General features: G+C 42.6%; 1 protein-coding gene across 4 annotated transcripts in view; it reads right to left on the bottom strand.

Moving 5' to 3' along the window:
* The window catches only part of grhl1 (grainyhead-like transcription factor 1), a 120446-nt gene that overhangs the window by 62155 nt on the left and 40803 nt on the right, over window positions 1–17488 (bottom strand). For all 4 annotated transcript variants that reach the window (XM_060853405.1, XM_060853413.1, XM_060853422.1 and 1 more), the window contains 4 exons: window positions 14550–14626; window positions 10081–10237; window positions 9500–9611; window positions 3514–3608 (listed from right to left, as the gene is read on the bottom strand). In XM_060853405.1, the coding sequence (XP_060709388.1) occupies window positions 3514–3608; window positions 9500–9611; window positions 10081–10237; window positions 14550–14626 (441 nt within the window). The remainder of the gene's footprint in view (window positions 1–3513; window positions 3609–9499; window positions 9612–10080; window positions 10238–14549; window positions 14627–17488) is intronic.

The following is a 17488-nucleotide window of genomic DNA, read 5'->3' as shown; positions in this document are numbered from 1 at the left end:
TGCAGGGCAAAAGGGAAGGAAGGGACAGGATAGAACAAAAGGCAAGGAGGGAAAAGGAGTGAAAGTGAAGGAAAGTTTGGAGCCACATCCTAATCTCACTTCTCCTTATGGTTTCAAAATCAAACCTGATTCAATGTGGTGGGCTATTAATTCAGTGAACGGAGAGGAGGGAGCCAGGGAACAGTACTCTGAATGCTCAGCTCCTGTGTGCTTTTAGCATCAAGCCAAGATGTGTGCAGCAGGTTCCAGTTTGGGTGCATTATATCTACATTTTAGACATACTTAATGATCGCTCCTACTTGTAGACATGTTGATATATGAGCCCATCAGCCACAAAGTTGGTTCCTCCACTGATCAAAATGCCATGCATTGGATCAGGGCCTTGTGCATCACCCCAGAAACATTTCAAGATGCTGCTGGAGTGTGAAAGAAAGGATTACACAAATGGAAACCCCTCTGCTCATTATTTTGGCACAGCCTTGCGCCCATTTCTTTTGACCTTTCACATAGTTTTCCCAATTACAAAACAGAACTTATTGTACAGTTATTTAGTCAAGACACACAGACATTAAAAATTCATAATTGTCTGTTAAAGTCTCCTGAACGCCATTACTCAGGCTCATCTGATTGGCTGCAGCTGTTCATGTTTTTTTGCAGATACATTCTATTTTTTTCAAATAACACACGGTCAGAGGGCAGACAATCCATATGACATTTTATAAATTCCTACTTTGGAAACAGAACTGGTCTGACTCAAGGTTGGAATACAGACAGACTCTAACCTCACACCTTGAATGCACTGTCTGAGCTGAGATGTCACCTTTTTTAAAAAAAACCTTAAGTTATCTCAAGGCTGGAACTTGAAAGAAGTTCTGAGATTTACATATTAATCGGTTGAAACCCACATCCCCATTCTGAGTGATTAAAGACTTAACAGCAACCTAGGTTTGTTCTATACATTGCACCAGTTGTTTGACACTTTGATCTTTTACTATAAATTCATGTCCTACCCTACTAACTACCTGATGAAGGAGCAGCGCTCTGAAAGCTTGTACTTCCAAATAAACCTGTTGGGCTATAACCTGGTGCTGTGTGATTTTTAACTGTCCACCCCAGTCCAACACCGGCACCCCATGGCTTCTGGTAAATTTAGGGTGGCATGGTGGCTCAGTGGTCAGCACTGCTGCCTTACAGCACTAGGGATCCAGGTTCGATTCCAGCCTTGAGTGACTTTCGGTGTGGAGTTTGCACTTTCTCCCTGTGTCTGCGTGGGTTTCTTCCGGGTGCTCCAGTTTCCTCTCACAATCCAAAGATGTGCAGGTCTGGTGAATTGGCTGTGCTAAATTGCCCATAGTGATAGGTGCATTAGTCAGAGGGAAGCGGGTTTGGGTGGGTTACTCTTCAGAGGGTCGATGTGGACTGGTTGGGTCAAAGGGCCTGTTTCCACACTGTAGGGAACCTCATCAAACTTTGATTGACAAAAAGAGCTCAGCTTGTCTGCACTTTTTAAAATGAAAACAACAAATGCTGGAGACCACAGTGGGTCCAACAGCACCATGGAGAGACAGCAAGCTAACATTTCGTGTCGAGATGGCTTTTCATCTGAAGTGAATGGAGTGAAGTGAAGTGGAAAGGGGACAACATTTATGCTCCTGTTGGGGGGAGGAGAGGAGCAGTGATGGTGGTAGTGGGTGTAGGCTGCTGATGGAGAAAAGACGTTGATAATTTAGATTAAGTGATTGGAATGTCAGAATAGCCGAAGAATGGTGTGTCTAACTGCCAGACTGGAAAGGACAGTGAGTGAAATAGGGGGAGGGGAGAACATGGCAACAAGCTAAAAGACGGAAGAAATGGGAGCTGGTTCACAATTTGAAGGTGTTGAACTCTATATTAAGTCCAGAAGGCTATAAAGTGCTGAGTGTGAAGATGAGATGTTGTTCCTCTAGTTTTAGCTGTGATTCACTGGAACACTACCGTATGCTGAGGGTAGACATGTGGGCATGCAAGCAGGATGCTATGTTAAAATGACTGGCTACAGGAAGGTCAGGGTAATGCTTACGCACAGACCAGAGGTGCTCTGCAAAGCAGTCACCCAGTCTGCATTGGATTTCTCCCAATGTAGAGCAGATCCCAACCTTCCTGTAGCCAGTCATTTTAACACAGCATCCTACTCACATGCCCACATGTCTGCCCTCACCATACCGCAGTGTTCCAGTAAATCACAGAGCACACTAGGGGAACAACATCTCATTTTCAGACTAGGCACTTTACAAATTTCTGGACTTAATATTGAGTTCAACACCGTCAGATTGGGAATCAACTCTCATTTCTTCCCCTTCTTTAAGCTTGTTGCCATGTCCTCCCCTCCCCCCATCCCACTTACCATCCTTTCAAGTCTAGCAGGAGACACATCATAGTCCTTCCATCCTCACATTCCAATCACTTAATCTGAACTATCAATATCTTTGGCCCCCACACCCACTATCCAAACCCGTCCAACCCCCTCCAAACTACAGCATAAATCTCTGCCCTCCACATTTCACTTCAGCCCTGATGAAGAGTCATCTAGACTCAAAACATTGGCTTGTTCTCTCTCTCCATTGATGCTGTCTAACCTGTTGCGATCTCTTGCATTTGTGATTTTCAATATAGATTCCAGCATCTGCAGTAATTTGTTCCTGCACTTCTTTTTAAATTCGCTGCAAACACTTCAATTAAAAACTTTAAAACATTGTTAATGAATTGCTCATTGCGAATCTTGCTGGTGAAGCATCATAGCTGCTACTGTCAGTCAGCAGTAGACATTTTGCCCAGAGTCAAGATTAGTATGGTGCCGGAAAAGCACAGCAGGTCAGGCAACATCCGAGGAGTAGGAAAATCAACATCGATTTTCCTGCTCCTCGGATGCTGCCTGACCTGCTGTGCTTTTCCAGCATCACTCTAATCTTGACTCTAATCTCCAGCATCTGCAGAACCTACTTCCGCCATTTTGCCCAGGGTGAAGATTCTTCTCCTGATGATGTTCACCAAATTACATTCCAATATAGAGTGGCATCCATAAACCACCAGGCTGAATCAATCTTACAGCAGACACCAGGAGACAACAGAGAATCAAGATGTTCATGGCTCTAGGCCAGGTGGGCTTACACCAAAGAGAAAGTTAAATTGTAGAAACGACTTGAGAGGTTCAATCAAGTTTAAATATTCAGAAATAAACACAAAATCCTGCAGATGGTGAAAATCGGAACTAAAATCAGAAAATACAACTTTGAAGACAGAAGTAAAGATCATGTTTTGAAACCAAAGACTCTTCTTTGAATTGAGGGACAGTTACATTGAAGAGTCTTTGGACTTGAATCGTTAATTCTGTTTCTTCTCCACAGAAGTTGTCAGATTGGCCGAGTTTCTCTAGTTTGTATTCTAAATATTTACATTTATGTCATCTTGATGAGTGAAAACTGCATCACCTTAAAACAAATTGAAATGTGCTGCAGTGCAGCAATCCAGCCCTACCTTAGCTTCATCATTGATGTCCCATGTAAAGGAGATGGCATTGTAAGCGATTTCTTCAATGTTGCTAATTGTGTTGAAACTTTCTTTGTAATCAGCTGTAGGAAAACAGTAATAAGGGACTGATCTTATTAAATAAAAATGAGTTTTACCAAACCTAGCTAAACTTGAACTGCAAAAACAAAAGCAGACTCCCAAGATAGCACAACCCCAAGACAAAAACTCAAATATAAATCAGAACCTCCGAAACCACAGGTTATGAGCTCAAATGGAAGCTTTAAGGCCAAAGCCTTTGACATGGTAATGGTACCATAAAACATGGATCAATTCCTGATAGCTGCAAGGCTCCTTTAAAAAGCTCACATATGGCATTCTACTGGCTGGCATCATCTAACTGACTGCTCAGTAATATCTGATTCCTGCTTGGTTAAAATGTAAGCGTTCATTCGACTGTCTTCTCATCAACAAGGCAGATGAGCTGAGGGGAGGGTCAAGTGAGAGGCAATGGTGTAATGGCAACGTCATAGATTAGTAATCCAGACACCTGGGGGCATGGGTTCAATTCCCTTTACGATACAGTGAGATGTAAATTCAATAATATCTGAGATTAAAAGCTAGCCCAATAACAACCCTGTGACCATTGCTAAAAACACAGGACCCCAGGGGAACAGAATCCATAATTAAAATGCATTGCCCCAGTTTTTTGACTTTCAGAAGATGATGTGCACAAATACACAAAAAAGTTCTTTACTCTTTACTTTTTACCTAAGCTTGCATTTCTTTTCGATTTAGGGAATAAGAAAGTAAAAGTGGGGTAGAAAGAATGTTAATTTGTATAGTGCACCCTTGTATAATATCTCTCGTTATATCAAGTCCATTTAATTTTCGTAATGATCTTATTGCTTCACATAGTTCCCTAATAATTCACTGCCACAGAAGTCAGTAAGTATATTTAATATGGAGATAGATATGTTCTTGATTATCAAGGGGATCAAAGATTATGGGAAGAAAGCAGAAGAATGGGGTTGAGAAACTTATCAGCTAGATTGAATGACGGAGCAAACTCGATGGGCTGAATGGCCTCACTTCTGCTCCTATGTCTATGGTCTTATGGTCTAATATTGGTGTATTCTGGCAGTTGGTAGGATTACCCAGGACAAAGTGTCTTTGCGGGCCTATCTGTGCAAAGCTTTTAGTTTCCTAGGAGTCTGAGAGACCGAGTGGCAAGGAGACGTTAATCATCTAAATGAGACGTTACCTGTTGTCAAGGCGTGTTCCTCCTCTGTGTTGCTCATTTTACAGGCAACCTAGAGAGACGCTTCCCTCACAAACTGGCAACTTGTATTTAAGAAGTAAAGATCATTTACTTTGGATACTTGTGTTCAGTACCTATGCTAATCAAATCCTCCCTCTTTATATCTTTCACTGTGGTTCATTTGCCAAGGCTCTCAAAAAGGTTAAGAAAAAGAGTTCTCCTGTGTTTACTTTACCCTGAACTGTAAAGGTCGATTGAGAAATCAATCTATGGTTTCACATGAGAAACTGCTTAAAAAATCCATTCAGTGAGACTCATCAGTTTGAAAACGTAATAATAGTCACTGACGTCTTGCATGACAACCAACCATGTCTATCCTATAATTATTAAAGCCTTGCAATTGGTTTTAGATTGCAAGATAAAACTGCCACTTACAAGTTTAAGTGGAGGAAAGAGAGGAAATTGCATATACTGCTCAGTCCTTTGACTACAGGAGTTGGCATGTTATGTTGAGGTTGTATAGGATGTTGATGAGGCATCTTCTAGAGTAGTGTGTCCAGTTCTGGTTACCTTGTTTTGGAAGGATATTATTAAGCTGGAGAGGGTTCAGAAAAGATTTACCAGGATGGTGTCAGGAATGGAGTGTTTGAGTTATGGGAGAGGCTGGATTGGCTGGGACATTTTTCACTGTGGTAAAGGAAGTTGAGGGGTGACCTTATAAAATCATGAGGGGTATAGATTAGGTGAATGGCAGGTTCTGTCCTGCGGTTGGTGGGGTAGTAGGCGAGGACCAGTGGGGTTCTGTCCTGGTTGGTGGGGTGGTAGGTGAGGACCAGTGGGGTTCTGTCCTGGGGTTGGTGGGGTGGTAGGTGAGGACCAGTGGGGTTCTGTCCTGGTTGGTGGGGTGGTAGGTGAGGACTAGTGGGGTTCTGTCCTGGGGTTGGTGGGGTGCTGGGTGAGGACCAGTGGGGTTCTGTCCTGCACACCCCAGGTCATCTCCTCTGCCCAGAAGCTCTTCAGCCACGTTCTCAAACAAACTCGCTACCACAGCCATATCTACTTCCTCAGCACCTGTCTATGGAACCGACTAATCCCACAAGGACTCCGGACTATGTTCAAACCAACAAAATTTGGACCCAACCAGGACAACCAATACCTACATCCAGGACAGATCACCACTGGTCCTCAACTGCCACCCCACCAACCTCCATATACATCACATTATCCATCGTCATTTCCGCCACCTCCAAATGGGCCCCACCACCTGAGATATATTTCCCTCCCCTCCCGTATCAGCGTTCCGAAAAGACCACTCCCTCCGTGACTTCCTTGTCAGGTCCACACCCCCCACCAACCCAAACTCCACTCCCGGCACCTTCCCCTGCAACTGCAACAAATGCAAAATTTGTGCCCACACCTCCCCCCTTACTTCCCTCAAAGGCCCCAAGGGATCCTTCCATATCCGCCACAAATTCACCTACACCTCCGCACACATCATTTACTGCATCTGCTGCACCCGATGTGGCCTCCTCTATATTGGGGAGACAGGCCGCCTACTTGCGGAATGTTTCAGAGAACACCTCTGGGACGCCCGGACCAACCAACCCAACCACCCCGTGGCTCAACACTTCAACTCCTCCTCCCACTCCACCAAGGACTTGCAGGTCCTTGGATTCCTCCATCGCCAGACCATAGCAACATGACGGCTGGAGGAAGAGCGCCTCATCTTCCGCCTAGGAACCTTCCAACCACAAGGGATGAACTCAGATTTCTCCAGTTTCCTCATTTCCCCTCCCCCCACCTTGTCTCAGTCAAATCCCTCAAACTCAGCACCACCTTCCTAACCTGCAATCTTCTTCCTGACCTCTCCGCCCCCACCCCACTCCGGCCTATCACCCTCACCTTGACATCCTTCCACCTATCGCATTTCCAACACCCCTCCCCCAAGTCCCTCCTCCCTATCATTTATCTTAGCCTGCTTGACACTCTCTCCTCATTCCTGAAGAAGGGCTCATGCCCGAAACGTCGACTCTCCTGCGCCTTGGATGCTGCCTGACCTGCTGCGCTTTTCCAGCAACACATTTTCTACACATTCTCTTCACAACTTAAGGCCAATGCAAATGCAAAACGCACTTGAATCCACCCAAATAACGACACAACCAAAGCCATCAGCCAACACATCCGTAGGCACACACTGAACTGCAACCTGATACTATTGCCACTCCCCTCAAATAACCTTCAGAGTCACATACAACCTCGACTATAATGAGTAATTTGCTCATTATAACATGACCACACATACTACATCTTGCAACTAAGAGGCATAACAAGATAATATTACAAGATAATCTACACTCAGATTCAAAGTCAGGTTTACCTCTATTCTCCAAACAAGAATGATACAACAATTTTAATGAAGTTACTTTCAATCTAGATAAGGACTTGCACTAGAAAGAGAAAAATTACAAAAGGAAAATTAACAGCTGTACAGCAGAATGGGCAAGATATCTGGAGTGTGGAGATTATTCTTATTCTTATGATTTGGATGCGAGCATAAGAGGTAGTTAGTAAGTTTGCGTATGACACTAAAATTGGAGGTGTAGTGAACAGCGAAGAGGGTTACCTCAGATTACAACAGGATCTGGGCCAGATGGGCTGAGAAGTGGCAGATGGAGTTTAATTCAGCTAAATGCGAGATACTGCATTTTGGGAAAGCAAATCTTAGCAGGACTTATACACTTAATGGTAAGGTCCTAGGGAGTGTTGCTGAACAAAGAGATCTTGCAGTGCAGGTTCATAACTCCTTGAAAGTGGAGTCGCAGGTAGATAGGATAGTGAAGATGGCGTTTGGTATGCTTTCCTTTATTTGTCAGAGTATTGAGTACAGGAGTTGGGATGTCATGTTGCAGCTCTACAGAACATTGGTTAGGTCACTGTTGGAATACTGCGTGCAATTCTGGTCTCCTTCCTATCGGAAATATGTTGTGAAATTTGAAAGGGTTCAGAAAACATTTACAAGAATGTTGCCACGATTAGCTACAGGGACAGGCTGTTTTCCCTGGAGCGTCAGAGGCTGAGAGGTGACCTTATAGAGGATTACAAAATTATGAGGGGCATGGATAGGGTAAATAGGCAAAGTCTTTTCCCTGGGGCTGGGGAGTCCAGAACTAGAGGGCATAGCTTTAGGGTGAGAGGGTAAAGATATAAAAGAGAACTTACGGGCAACTTTTTCACGCAGAGGGTTGTACATGTGTGGAATGAGCTGCCAGAGGATGTGTTGGAGGCTGGTACAATTGCAACATTTAACAGGTATTTGGATGGGTCTCTGAGGAGGAAGGGTTTGGAGGGATATGGGCCGGGTGCTGGCAGGTGGGACTAGATTGGGTTGGGATATCTGGTTGGCTTGGACGGGTTGGACCGAAGGGTCTGTTTCTGTGCTGTACATCTCTACGACTCTATTTGGTTATATATTTAAGTCATAAAGTGAGCATTGTGAGCAACATGGACCTTCGGGCTGGCTGAGACCCCAGTATAGACAGGTCAGTGTTTCATGAACCAAGAGATGGAGTTTCAACCAATCTTAGTCCTCTGACAAAATTCAGATCGCAAATCTAGTGTTAAACCAGAAAGAAAATCAAAATTCTGACCAACTTGCATGTATATTCAGATCAGAGTGGAACTTGTATGCTTCTAATCTCAGAGTTGAAGCAAGCTATGATTTAGCAAACTCTTTGATTGTTCACCCTCAATTAACAGTGCAAGCCTAATGATCTAACTGCAATGATGGGATGGTGTTTGTCAGGTTAAACCACTACCTGTTATCCAATGAGAGAGCAGCCCTCTGATCCTCTGGGACTCGGGTGGATGTGCAGGAGGAGAACAGAGCAAGTGGGAAATCAGCAGCAGTACTGAACAACCTGCAGATGCTGCAGCAGGAGCTCTGAAATGGCAGTAGTTGAAGGGACTGCTTTAAGAAGGCTTTGCCCATCCAGTTGGACTGATAGGATAAGGGTGTCCTATCTTTAAATATTGGAGGAAATTGTATTTCTCAAGACAGTTTGGCTTTGATCTTTGCAACCTTCTACAGGAATATCAAAGGACCATACCTTAGCCAGTAGCTGCAGTGGCAACAATTATCCTCAAGTTCTTTGCTTTAGGATTATTCCTATTTCTGTTGTGAACATCTAACATTCCTCACAGTCAGGCAAAGCAAACTCAAGGAGGTGAACAATGGCTTGTTTCTAGTGTGGACCAATATACATCACAGAATCCCTATTGTGTGGAAACAGGCCATTTGGCCCAACAAGTCCACGCCGATCCTCCAAACAGTAAACCACCTCTACCCTATTAGAATACATTTCCCCTGACTTAATGCACCTAGCTTACACATCCCTGAACACTATGGGCAATTTAGCACAGCCAATTCACCTAACTTGCACATCTTTGGACTGTAGGAAGAAACTGGAGCACCCAGAGGAAACCCGCACAGACACGGGGAGAACATACAAACTCCACACAGTCACCCAAGGTTGGAATCAAACCCGGGTCCCTGGCCTTGTGAGGCAGCAGTGTTAACCACTCAGCCACTGTGCCACCCTATTGTTTCCCATTGGTGACCACAGTCAAAGTGAGGCACCTATTCCACAAGGGATAATTCGGTAACATAAGTCACCCCCGGCCAAACAAACATTTACTCCCTTTTTATCTGACAGCAAGCAGTTGTTGGTTCCATACCAATGTCAATACAGCGCTGTTTCGCAGTATGCTGCCGGGAGTGCCAGTATTTCCAGTGCCTAAGTTGCTCATCACGGATTTTATCATCGCCAAAAACAACCATTATCACACTCTGAAAATAGAAGGAAATTCAGCATTTTACAATAATGAAGTGCAAGATTTTACTAGGACCATAAATTGTACAATGAAAAGGATCTGTAAAACATTCTCTGTATGCAATCAAAACATGGGTAGATTTTGGCCTTTGAATGATAGAGTGGCAGGTTTTAAAAGAAGTAGTAGATTATCTAACATCTCTTCTGAAGTTAATGTAAATAAAAAAATACCAGGACAAGTAAACTTCAAGTTTACTATCAACTATTTTCCACTACCACAAAGTCAGAATTTACTCCACTTAGTAAGAGGTTTGTGCGTTAGCTATGTAACAAAAGTTTTCACAATGTATATATTTCATTCGGTTTACATCAAAAAAATCTTTCAGAAATTATTTTAAAGATCGAAAATGGCAGTATGGTAGTTGTACAGGGACCAATTATATATTATGACAATGAAATCAGGTTGACATTCACACCAACACTTACTCTGACTTTGCTGACTGGATGATGGATTTCTTCATTGGAACCCACTTCTTTGAGTGTGATGGGATAAAACTGTCCTTTGTTCAAATAAGTCATGGTTCCATCACCTGTCTTTTGTTTAAGTGATTTGGAAGCTTCCAAAACATATTCAAATGTACTTCTGTAAAATAGTAAATGAAAAATGAACCATATTTCCAACAGTATTATGATTGTAGTAAAAATGGAATATCAATATTCAATGTCTATCCTCTAATTCTAAAGATCAAAGCTTTTACAGACTAAATGACTTTTAAAAATGGTAAGTTCAGACCTAAAATTTCTGCTGCGATCATTGAATTGAGGCAAACTTTGTGAAACAACTAACTGTGTTTAGTCCAACACCGGCATCTCCAAATTTATGAAACAATGACGTGAAGGAGCCGGTGTTGGACTAGGGTGGACGAGGTTAAAAATCACACAACACCAGGTTATAGTCCGACAGGTTTATCTGGAAGCTCTAGCTTTTGAAGCACTGCTTCTTCATCGGGTGGTGAAAAAGCAGCGCTTCGAAAGCTAGTGATTCCAAATAAACCTTTTGGACTATAACCTGGTGTTGTGTGATTTTTAACTTTGTGAAACACAAGTTAGAGTTATACAAAAACTACACTGAAATGATCCCTTCAACCAAAGACAGTGAAATCAGACAACCATGTCTAGAAGCATTGAGAAATTTGCATCCTGTTTAATTCATGCTTGTATGATAATTTCATACGTCGGGAAATGAAAGGTTTGGCTGCCGTTAGCCAGCTTTGAAAAGCAAATGAGCAGACTCAGAACATACAAATAAATCCAAAGCAACAGCTGCTCTGGAGGGGAAGCAGAGACCAGGAAACGTCACTTTGTGAAGGAGAATTCTCAGAAGACACACTCTCTCTGTCTGTCCCTGCCTTGTTACGCTCACCAAAAGTCAGTGCCTAGTGAAACGAAAACTTCAAACAACTATTCACTGAGAATTCAAGTGAATTGAATTTGAATTCAATGGGCTTGTTTGCTGTAGACTCTTAGGTAATTCTATACCATGTTAAGTCATGTCAACTGAGATGCCAGGCACTCACTGGAGCACTATTTTTACTGTCAACAGTTCTGAGACAGGGTGGGGTAATTTGGCCAGGCCTTTCACTTCTGACAGGTATGGAGAGATAATTAGATTACTTACAGTGTGGAAACAGGCCCTTCAGCCCAACAAGTCCACACTGACCCTCCGAAGCGCAATCCACCCAGACCCATTATCCTACATTTCAACCCCCCCCCCCCCCAGCTATGGGCAATTTAGCAAGGCCAATCCACCTAACCTGCACATTTTTTTGGACTGTGGGAGGAAACCCACGCAGACACAGGGAGAATGTGCAAACTCCACACAGTCAGTCACCTGAGGCAGGAATTGAACCCAGATCTCTGACGCTGTGAGGCAACAGTGCTAACCACTGTGCCACCATGCCCCTCTAATACTTCTTACTATTGAACAACCCCTCAATAGACTCTGTTTGGGTGCACACACCAGGATCATCAGCAGTGAGTGATAGTAACTCGCACCCGAGAAAATATATCCCAGGAAAATATTAATGATTTAAGAAAAGGAGGAGGGAATTGTGGAGGGATGAGTGTAGAATTGTTGGGGAAATTAATTTATAAATGCTCACTTTCCAGTAAACCTGCTGTGAGCTGGATCACAATGATTCTTCCCAAGCTGTGAAAGAAAGGAAACAATGTTTGCTGTTGTCACTGTGTCAAGAACCAGAGCAGACAAACAGGAGGCTGGAAGACCACAGTAACCCAGGCAGCATCAGCAGGCGAAGTCAACGTTTCGGTTATAACCCTTCTTCAGGACTAGATGTAAGCATAGGAAAGCTATAGATAAAGTGAGATGGGAGGGTGGTGGTGTTTGGGGTAGGGAGAGGCATAATAGGGAGGTAGTGATAGGTAAACACAGGCTGTGGGTACCACCTGGGTGATCGATGGGAGGGACGAATCCGATTGGTAGCTGGAAGGAAGGGTTAATAGGTGGAATGGAAGGGTGGAGGCGGGGCTGGCAAGGGTAATGGGGGATGGATGGGAAGGTTATTTGAAATTGGAGAACTCAATGTTGAGTCCTCTGGGCTGTAGGCTGCCCAGGTGGAAGATGGCCTGTTGTTCCTCCAATTTGTGGTCTGATTCGCTCTGGCAAATCAGAGGAGGTCGAGGGTGGACATATTGGAGGGAGAGTGGGAGGGGAATTGAAATGGACAGTGACTGGGAGGTCAGGCTGGCCATTTCGGGCCCGGTGAAATGGACATCTAGTTTACATCAGATCTCACCAATGTGGAGAAGACCACATTGGAAGCAACAGGATGCAGTAGATTGGGTTGGAGAAGATGCATGTGAACCTCTGTCTCACCTGGAAGGACTGTTTGGGGCCCTGAATGGAGGTGAGGAAAGTGGTGTACAGGCAGGTGTTGCATCTTTTTTCACTTACAGGAAATGGTATTGGTGGGGTTGGAGGGGTTAGGGAATGTGGTGTGAGCCCGGAAGTGGCAATGGAAATGGTACCCCCACATCTAGTCTTGAAGAAAGGTTATACCCGAAACGTTGACTTCTCCACCTCCTGTTGCTGCCTGGATTGCTGTGTTCTTCCACTCTCATGTTTGTCTACTTTGGATTCCAGCATTTGCAGTTCTTTTGTCTCAAATCAGGTCATGAACCAGAGGCCACTGTTTAAAAATTAGGAGTTACACTTTTAGGACTGAGGTGAATAAAAAGCTTTTCTCTTGGAGTACTGCATGCCTTTGGAACATTGCCTCAGAAGGCTGTGGAGGCCAAGTCATTGAATATTTTTAAGATTGAGGTGAATAGTTTATTGATGGGCAAGGGTTTGAAACGTTAATCGAAATGGTAATGTGGAATTCAGAACACAAACAGATCGGCCAGGATCTTATTATGTGAAACAAATGCCAGGCAATGACCATTATCAACAAAAGAATCTAACCATCTCCCCTTGACATTGAATGGCAGTACAATTTCTGAAACACCCACTATCACCATAGTTACCATTGACCAGAAACTGAACTGGAATAGCCATATAAATACTATAGCTAAAGAGCAGTCAGATTCTAGGAATTCTGTAGGAAGTCACTCACTTCCTGTCTCTGCAAGGCATTACTGACATCTATAAAGGTATACGTCAGGAGTTTGATTGAATACTCCTAACTTGCCTGGGCAAGTGCAACTTCAATAACATTGAAGACGCTTGATCCAGGACCATCCAGGGCAAAGCAGCCCACTTGACTGACAACCCATCCACCACCTCAAATAACCACTTCCTTTGCTACCAACCGTCAGTGGCAGTTGTGTAGACTATCTACTAGATGCACTGCAGCAACTCACCAAGGCTCCTCTGACAGTACATTCCAAATAAGTGACCTCTACCACCAGAAGGACAAGGGCTGAAGATGCATGGGCATACGATCACCTGAAAGTTCCCCTCCAAGTCACACAATATCCTGACTTGTAACTATATCGCTGTATTTCACTGGTTCAATATCCTAGAACACTCTCCCTAACAGCACAGTGGTTATCCCTACACCACATTGTAGTGGGTCAAGATGGCAGATCACCATCACCTTCACAAGGGCAAGTAAGGATAAGGAACAAATGCTAGCTAAGGACATCCACATCATCTGAAGGAATAATAAAACAAATCCTGTATCTTCTTTGTTCACCAGTGGGGATCAAGACGCATTTTTATATGAATTTCTTTCCACAAATTAATTGGTGTGTGGTATTTATGGTAGAAATTAGCTTGATGGGTTGAACTGCACTTCCTAATTCCTTGCTTTCTTGAGCACCCACATCTTCCAAATTTCTCTGCTACAGTACTATAAAATTTTACAAGTGTTGTGCATCAGCTAACATCCCCCAGAAATTAATACCGATTAGATTCTGCATACTATAGTAGATTCACTGAATGTTATATCACAGAGTCAACTTGATTCAGCATGACTTGATTAGTGCTTCCCTCTATTAAAAATTCTTGGGTCCAATCTTACTTTCTGACTTAAAATGAGTTACTATCTACCTATCTACTGCAACTCACTTCACACAGTATAGGAGCATTTTATGAAGTTGCAAATGCTACCAATTAAGACACTAATGATGTATTTGAAATGTAAGTATTAGTGTATAAAAATGCACAGACATTAAGTCTCTATTAAAAAATAACAAGCATATTTAAAATATTTAACAAATGAAAACGGAAATTGCTGGAGAAACTCAGCAGGTCTGGCAGCATCTGTGGAGAGGAAATACAGTTTACACTTGGAGTCCACCCACCCTTTATCAGAACGTCAGAACATTAACTCTGTTTTCTCTTCACAGATGCTGCCAGACCCGCTGAGCTTGTTTTTGCTATTTTCAGATCTCCAACATCCATATTCTTTGCTTTATGTAAAAATATTTACCTCATTCTATCAAAGGCATACTCTTCTGAACTCATAGTGGGCATTCGTACATGGAGATCCGTAGGAAAGCCAAATACCTGTGATGAAAGGTAACGTAAGAAGATGGATTAAAAGGCCAATGTGACCGTGACTGCACAGACTTGTCCTTTTTATTCTATTGTGGACATATGAGAGGGAAAATGCTATAAAATCTCATCTTGTCCCCAAAGTCAAACGAAAACTATACAACACATCTTATTGAAGCAGGCTTTGCTTCTTGCAAATGCCTTTGAACAAATTAATTAACTATTATATTTTGCACTGAATAATTTATTCATTTCAATGCACCTTAACCAGCACCAGTCCTGATTCCAATCAACAATTAGGTTGATGATGGTTGATAAACCTGTAGTGGTCTTGATTACGTGCAGAAGTATAATTCTATTTGAGTCTGTGTGATTACTATTTCTCACACAGGGTGAACCTTAAAACATGACATTTGAGGTTTTGCTCCATTCCTGATGAAGATTATACACCCATGGTACTGTGTCAGCCTGGTCCAGTTGCTAACATTTTTCAAGAATAATAGAAGTCCTGGACCTTAGTAATCGAGGCAGACAAGTCAATGTGGGATGGAGGACCATCCATTGATCCAAAATTGGATGGAAGACCATCCAAACACTGTCAGAGAATGAGAATGAAGCTCCTATTTGACAATGTGGGCATTAAAGGTTTAGTGACACAAATTGAAGAAATGCAGATAGTTTGCTGGATATCTTGGCCAACATTCTTCCCATTCCCAGGAATTATTTAACTGGTTATATATTTCATTGATAAGTTTGAAGAATACTTCAAGCAAAACACATGCTTCTTTTGCTAACATGGCAACTGAGTGAAGGCAATTCAAAGCAATTCAGCATGTGAAATGATATCTTGTGCAAAGCAATAAATGAAAGCTTTTCTTCCTCCAAGTAAAGGGTTACAACTTTGGCTCTCCATTAATTTTAACCTAAAGCAGGTGGGGTTTTAAACTAGAAAACATCACCCGAGACTCTTGGCTACTTTTCCATTTAAAATCAGCAAAAAGGGTAAATATGCACCAACCACAATTCCTCTTCCCATTAGATAAACAATATCTTCCCCACCAGCTTGAGTTTTCCACTTGTATACTTGCCAACCTGTGATATTCTTGCATACATTTGATTAGAATGCAAAATCACAGGTTGGCGAGATTAGAGCTGAAAGCCGACTTGTTTAGTAATTCATATTATAATCTGTATCCTGTTTGTGTCTTGCGGAGGAGCAGACCTCAGCATTTATCCTGATCCGTATCCTAATTCTGCAATAGTGCTGAGGCTAAATCACCAGTGTGACTTACACATTGAAAAAATATACAGACTTAGGGATTACCTGTGATTCTAAGGGGCATGTTATAAATTCAATTATTCCTGTATTGCTGTTGCAGAACAGTTGTGGAATTTTTGAAATCAAGAAGAATGGACAAAAGTAGCAAATGTCTGCACCATAAGTCATCAGTAAGACTGAGTGTAAGTACAGACCCAGAGTCCTCAATTGCTTCTCATATGACAAGAGGCAATGTGCAGAGGCAGGAATTTGATGATTCAACCTCAGAACACTCCGTTGTATTTTACAGCCAGTGAAGAACTTTTGAAACACACTCATTGTTATCATGTAGGAAATAAGGCAACCATCATCAACACAACAAGCTCCCACAAATCGTAATGGAATATAAACAGATAGTCTTTTGGTGAAACCAAAACTGAAAATATTTATACTATTTAGGTCTGACAGCATTTGTGGAGAGAAACAGTGTTAATGTTTCAGGTCAAAGAACCTTCAGAATTGTCCTGATGAAGGTAATCAACCAGTGATGAGACGATAAAATATAAGAGCAGAATTAGACCATTCAGCCCATCGGGTCTGCTCTGTCATTTGATCATGGTTGAAATGTTTCTCAATCTCATTCTCCTGCTTTCTCCCCATAACCCCTGATTCCCTTACCAATCAAGAATCTAGCTTTGTCTTAAATAGGCTCAATGACTTGGCTTCCACCAGCCCTCTGCCGCAATGACTTCCACGGATTAGCTACCTTCTGGCTGAAGAAATTCCTCCTTATCTCGGTTCTGTGTTGCCCCTTCACTCTGAGGCTGTGCCCTCAAGTGCTAGTCTCTCCTACTAGTGGAAACATCTCCATGTCCACTCTATCTAGACCTGTCAGCATTCTGTAAGTTTCAATCAGATCCCCCCATATCTTTCTAAACTCCTTCAAGTACAGGCCCAGAGTCCTCAACTGCTTCTCATATGACAAGTCCTTCATCCCTAGGATCATCCATGTAACCATTTTCTGGACTCCATCAATGCCAATACATCCTTTTTTTATATACAGGTTGAAAATTGTTCACAATATTCCAAATGCAGTCTGACCAGAGCCTTATACAACCTCAGCAGTGCATCTCTGCCCTTGTATTCTAGCCCTCTTGAAATGAATGCTAACAATTCATTTGACTTCCTAACCACCAACCACCTGCATGTTTAACTTAAGAGAATCCTGAACTAGAACTTCCAGGTCTATTTGAGCTTCAGATTTCCAAAGCCTTTCCCATTCAGAAAATAATCTGCGTTTCTATTCTTCATACCAAAGTGCATAACCTCATACTTTCCCACACTGTATTCCATCTGCCAACTTGCCGAGCATATTCAAATGTTTCAGCAGCCTCTTCGATTCATCAATATTACTTGACCCTCCACCTATCTTTGTGTCATCTGCAAATCTAGCAACAATGTCCTCAGTTCCTTCATCCAGATTGTTAATATATAATATGAATAGTTGTGGTCCTAACACTGACCCCTGCGGAACTCATAGGTCACTGGCTGACATCCCACAAAAGACCCATTTATCCCGACTTTCTGCCTTCTGTCAGCCATTCCTCTATCAATGC

Source organism: Hemiscyllium ocellatum, chromosome 3 (assembly GCF_020745735.1).
Source record: "Hemiscyllium ocellatum isolate sHemOce1 chromosome 3, sHemOce1.pat.X.cur, whole genome shotgun sequence".
In the NCBI taxonomy this organism is placed as follows: domain Eukaryota; kingdom Metazoa; phylum Chordata; class Chondrichthyes; order Orectolobiformes; family Hemiscylliidae; genus Hemiscyllium; species Hemiscyllium ocellatum.
Note: the sequence above shows the minus strand (reverse complement) of the source record. Positions and strands in the feature narration are given on the sequence as shown.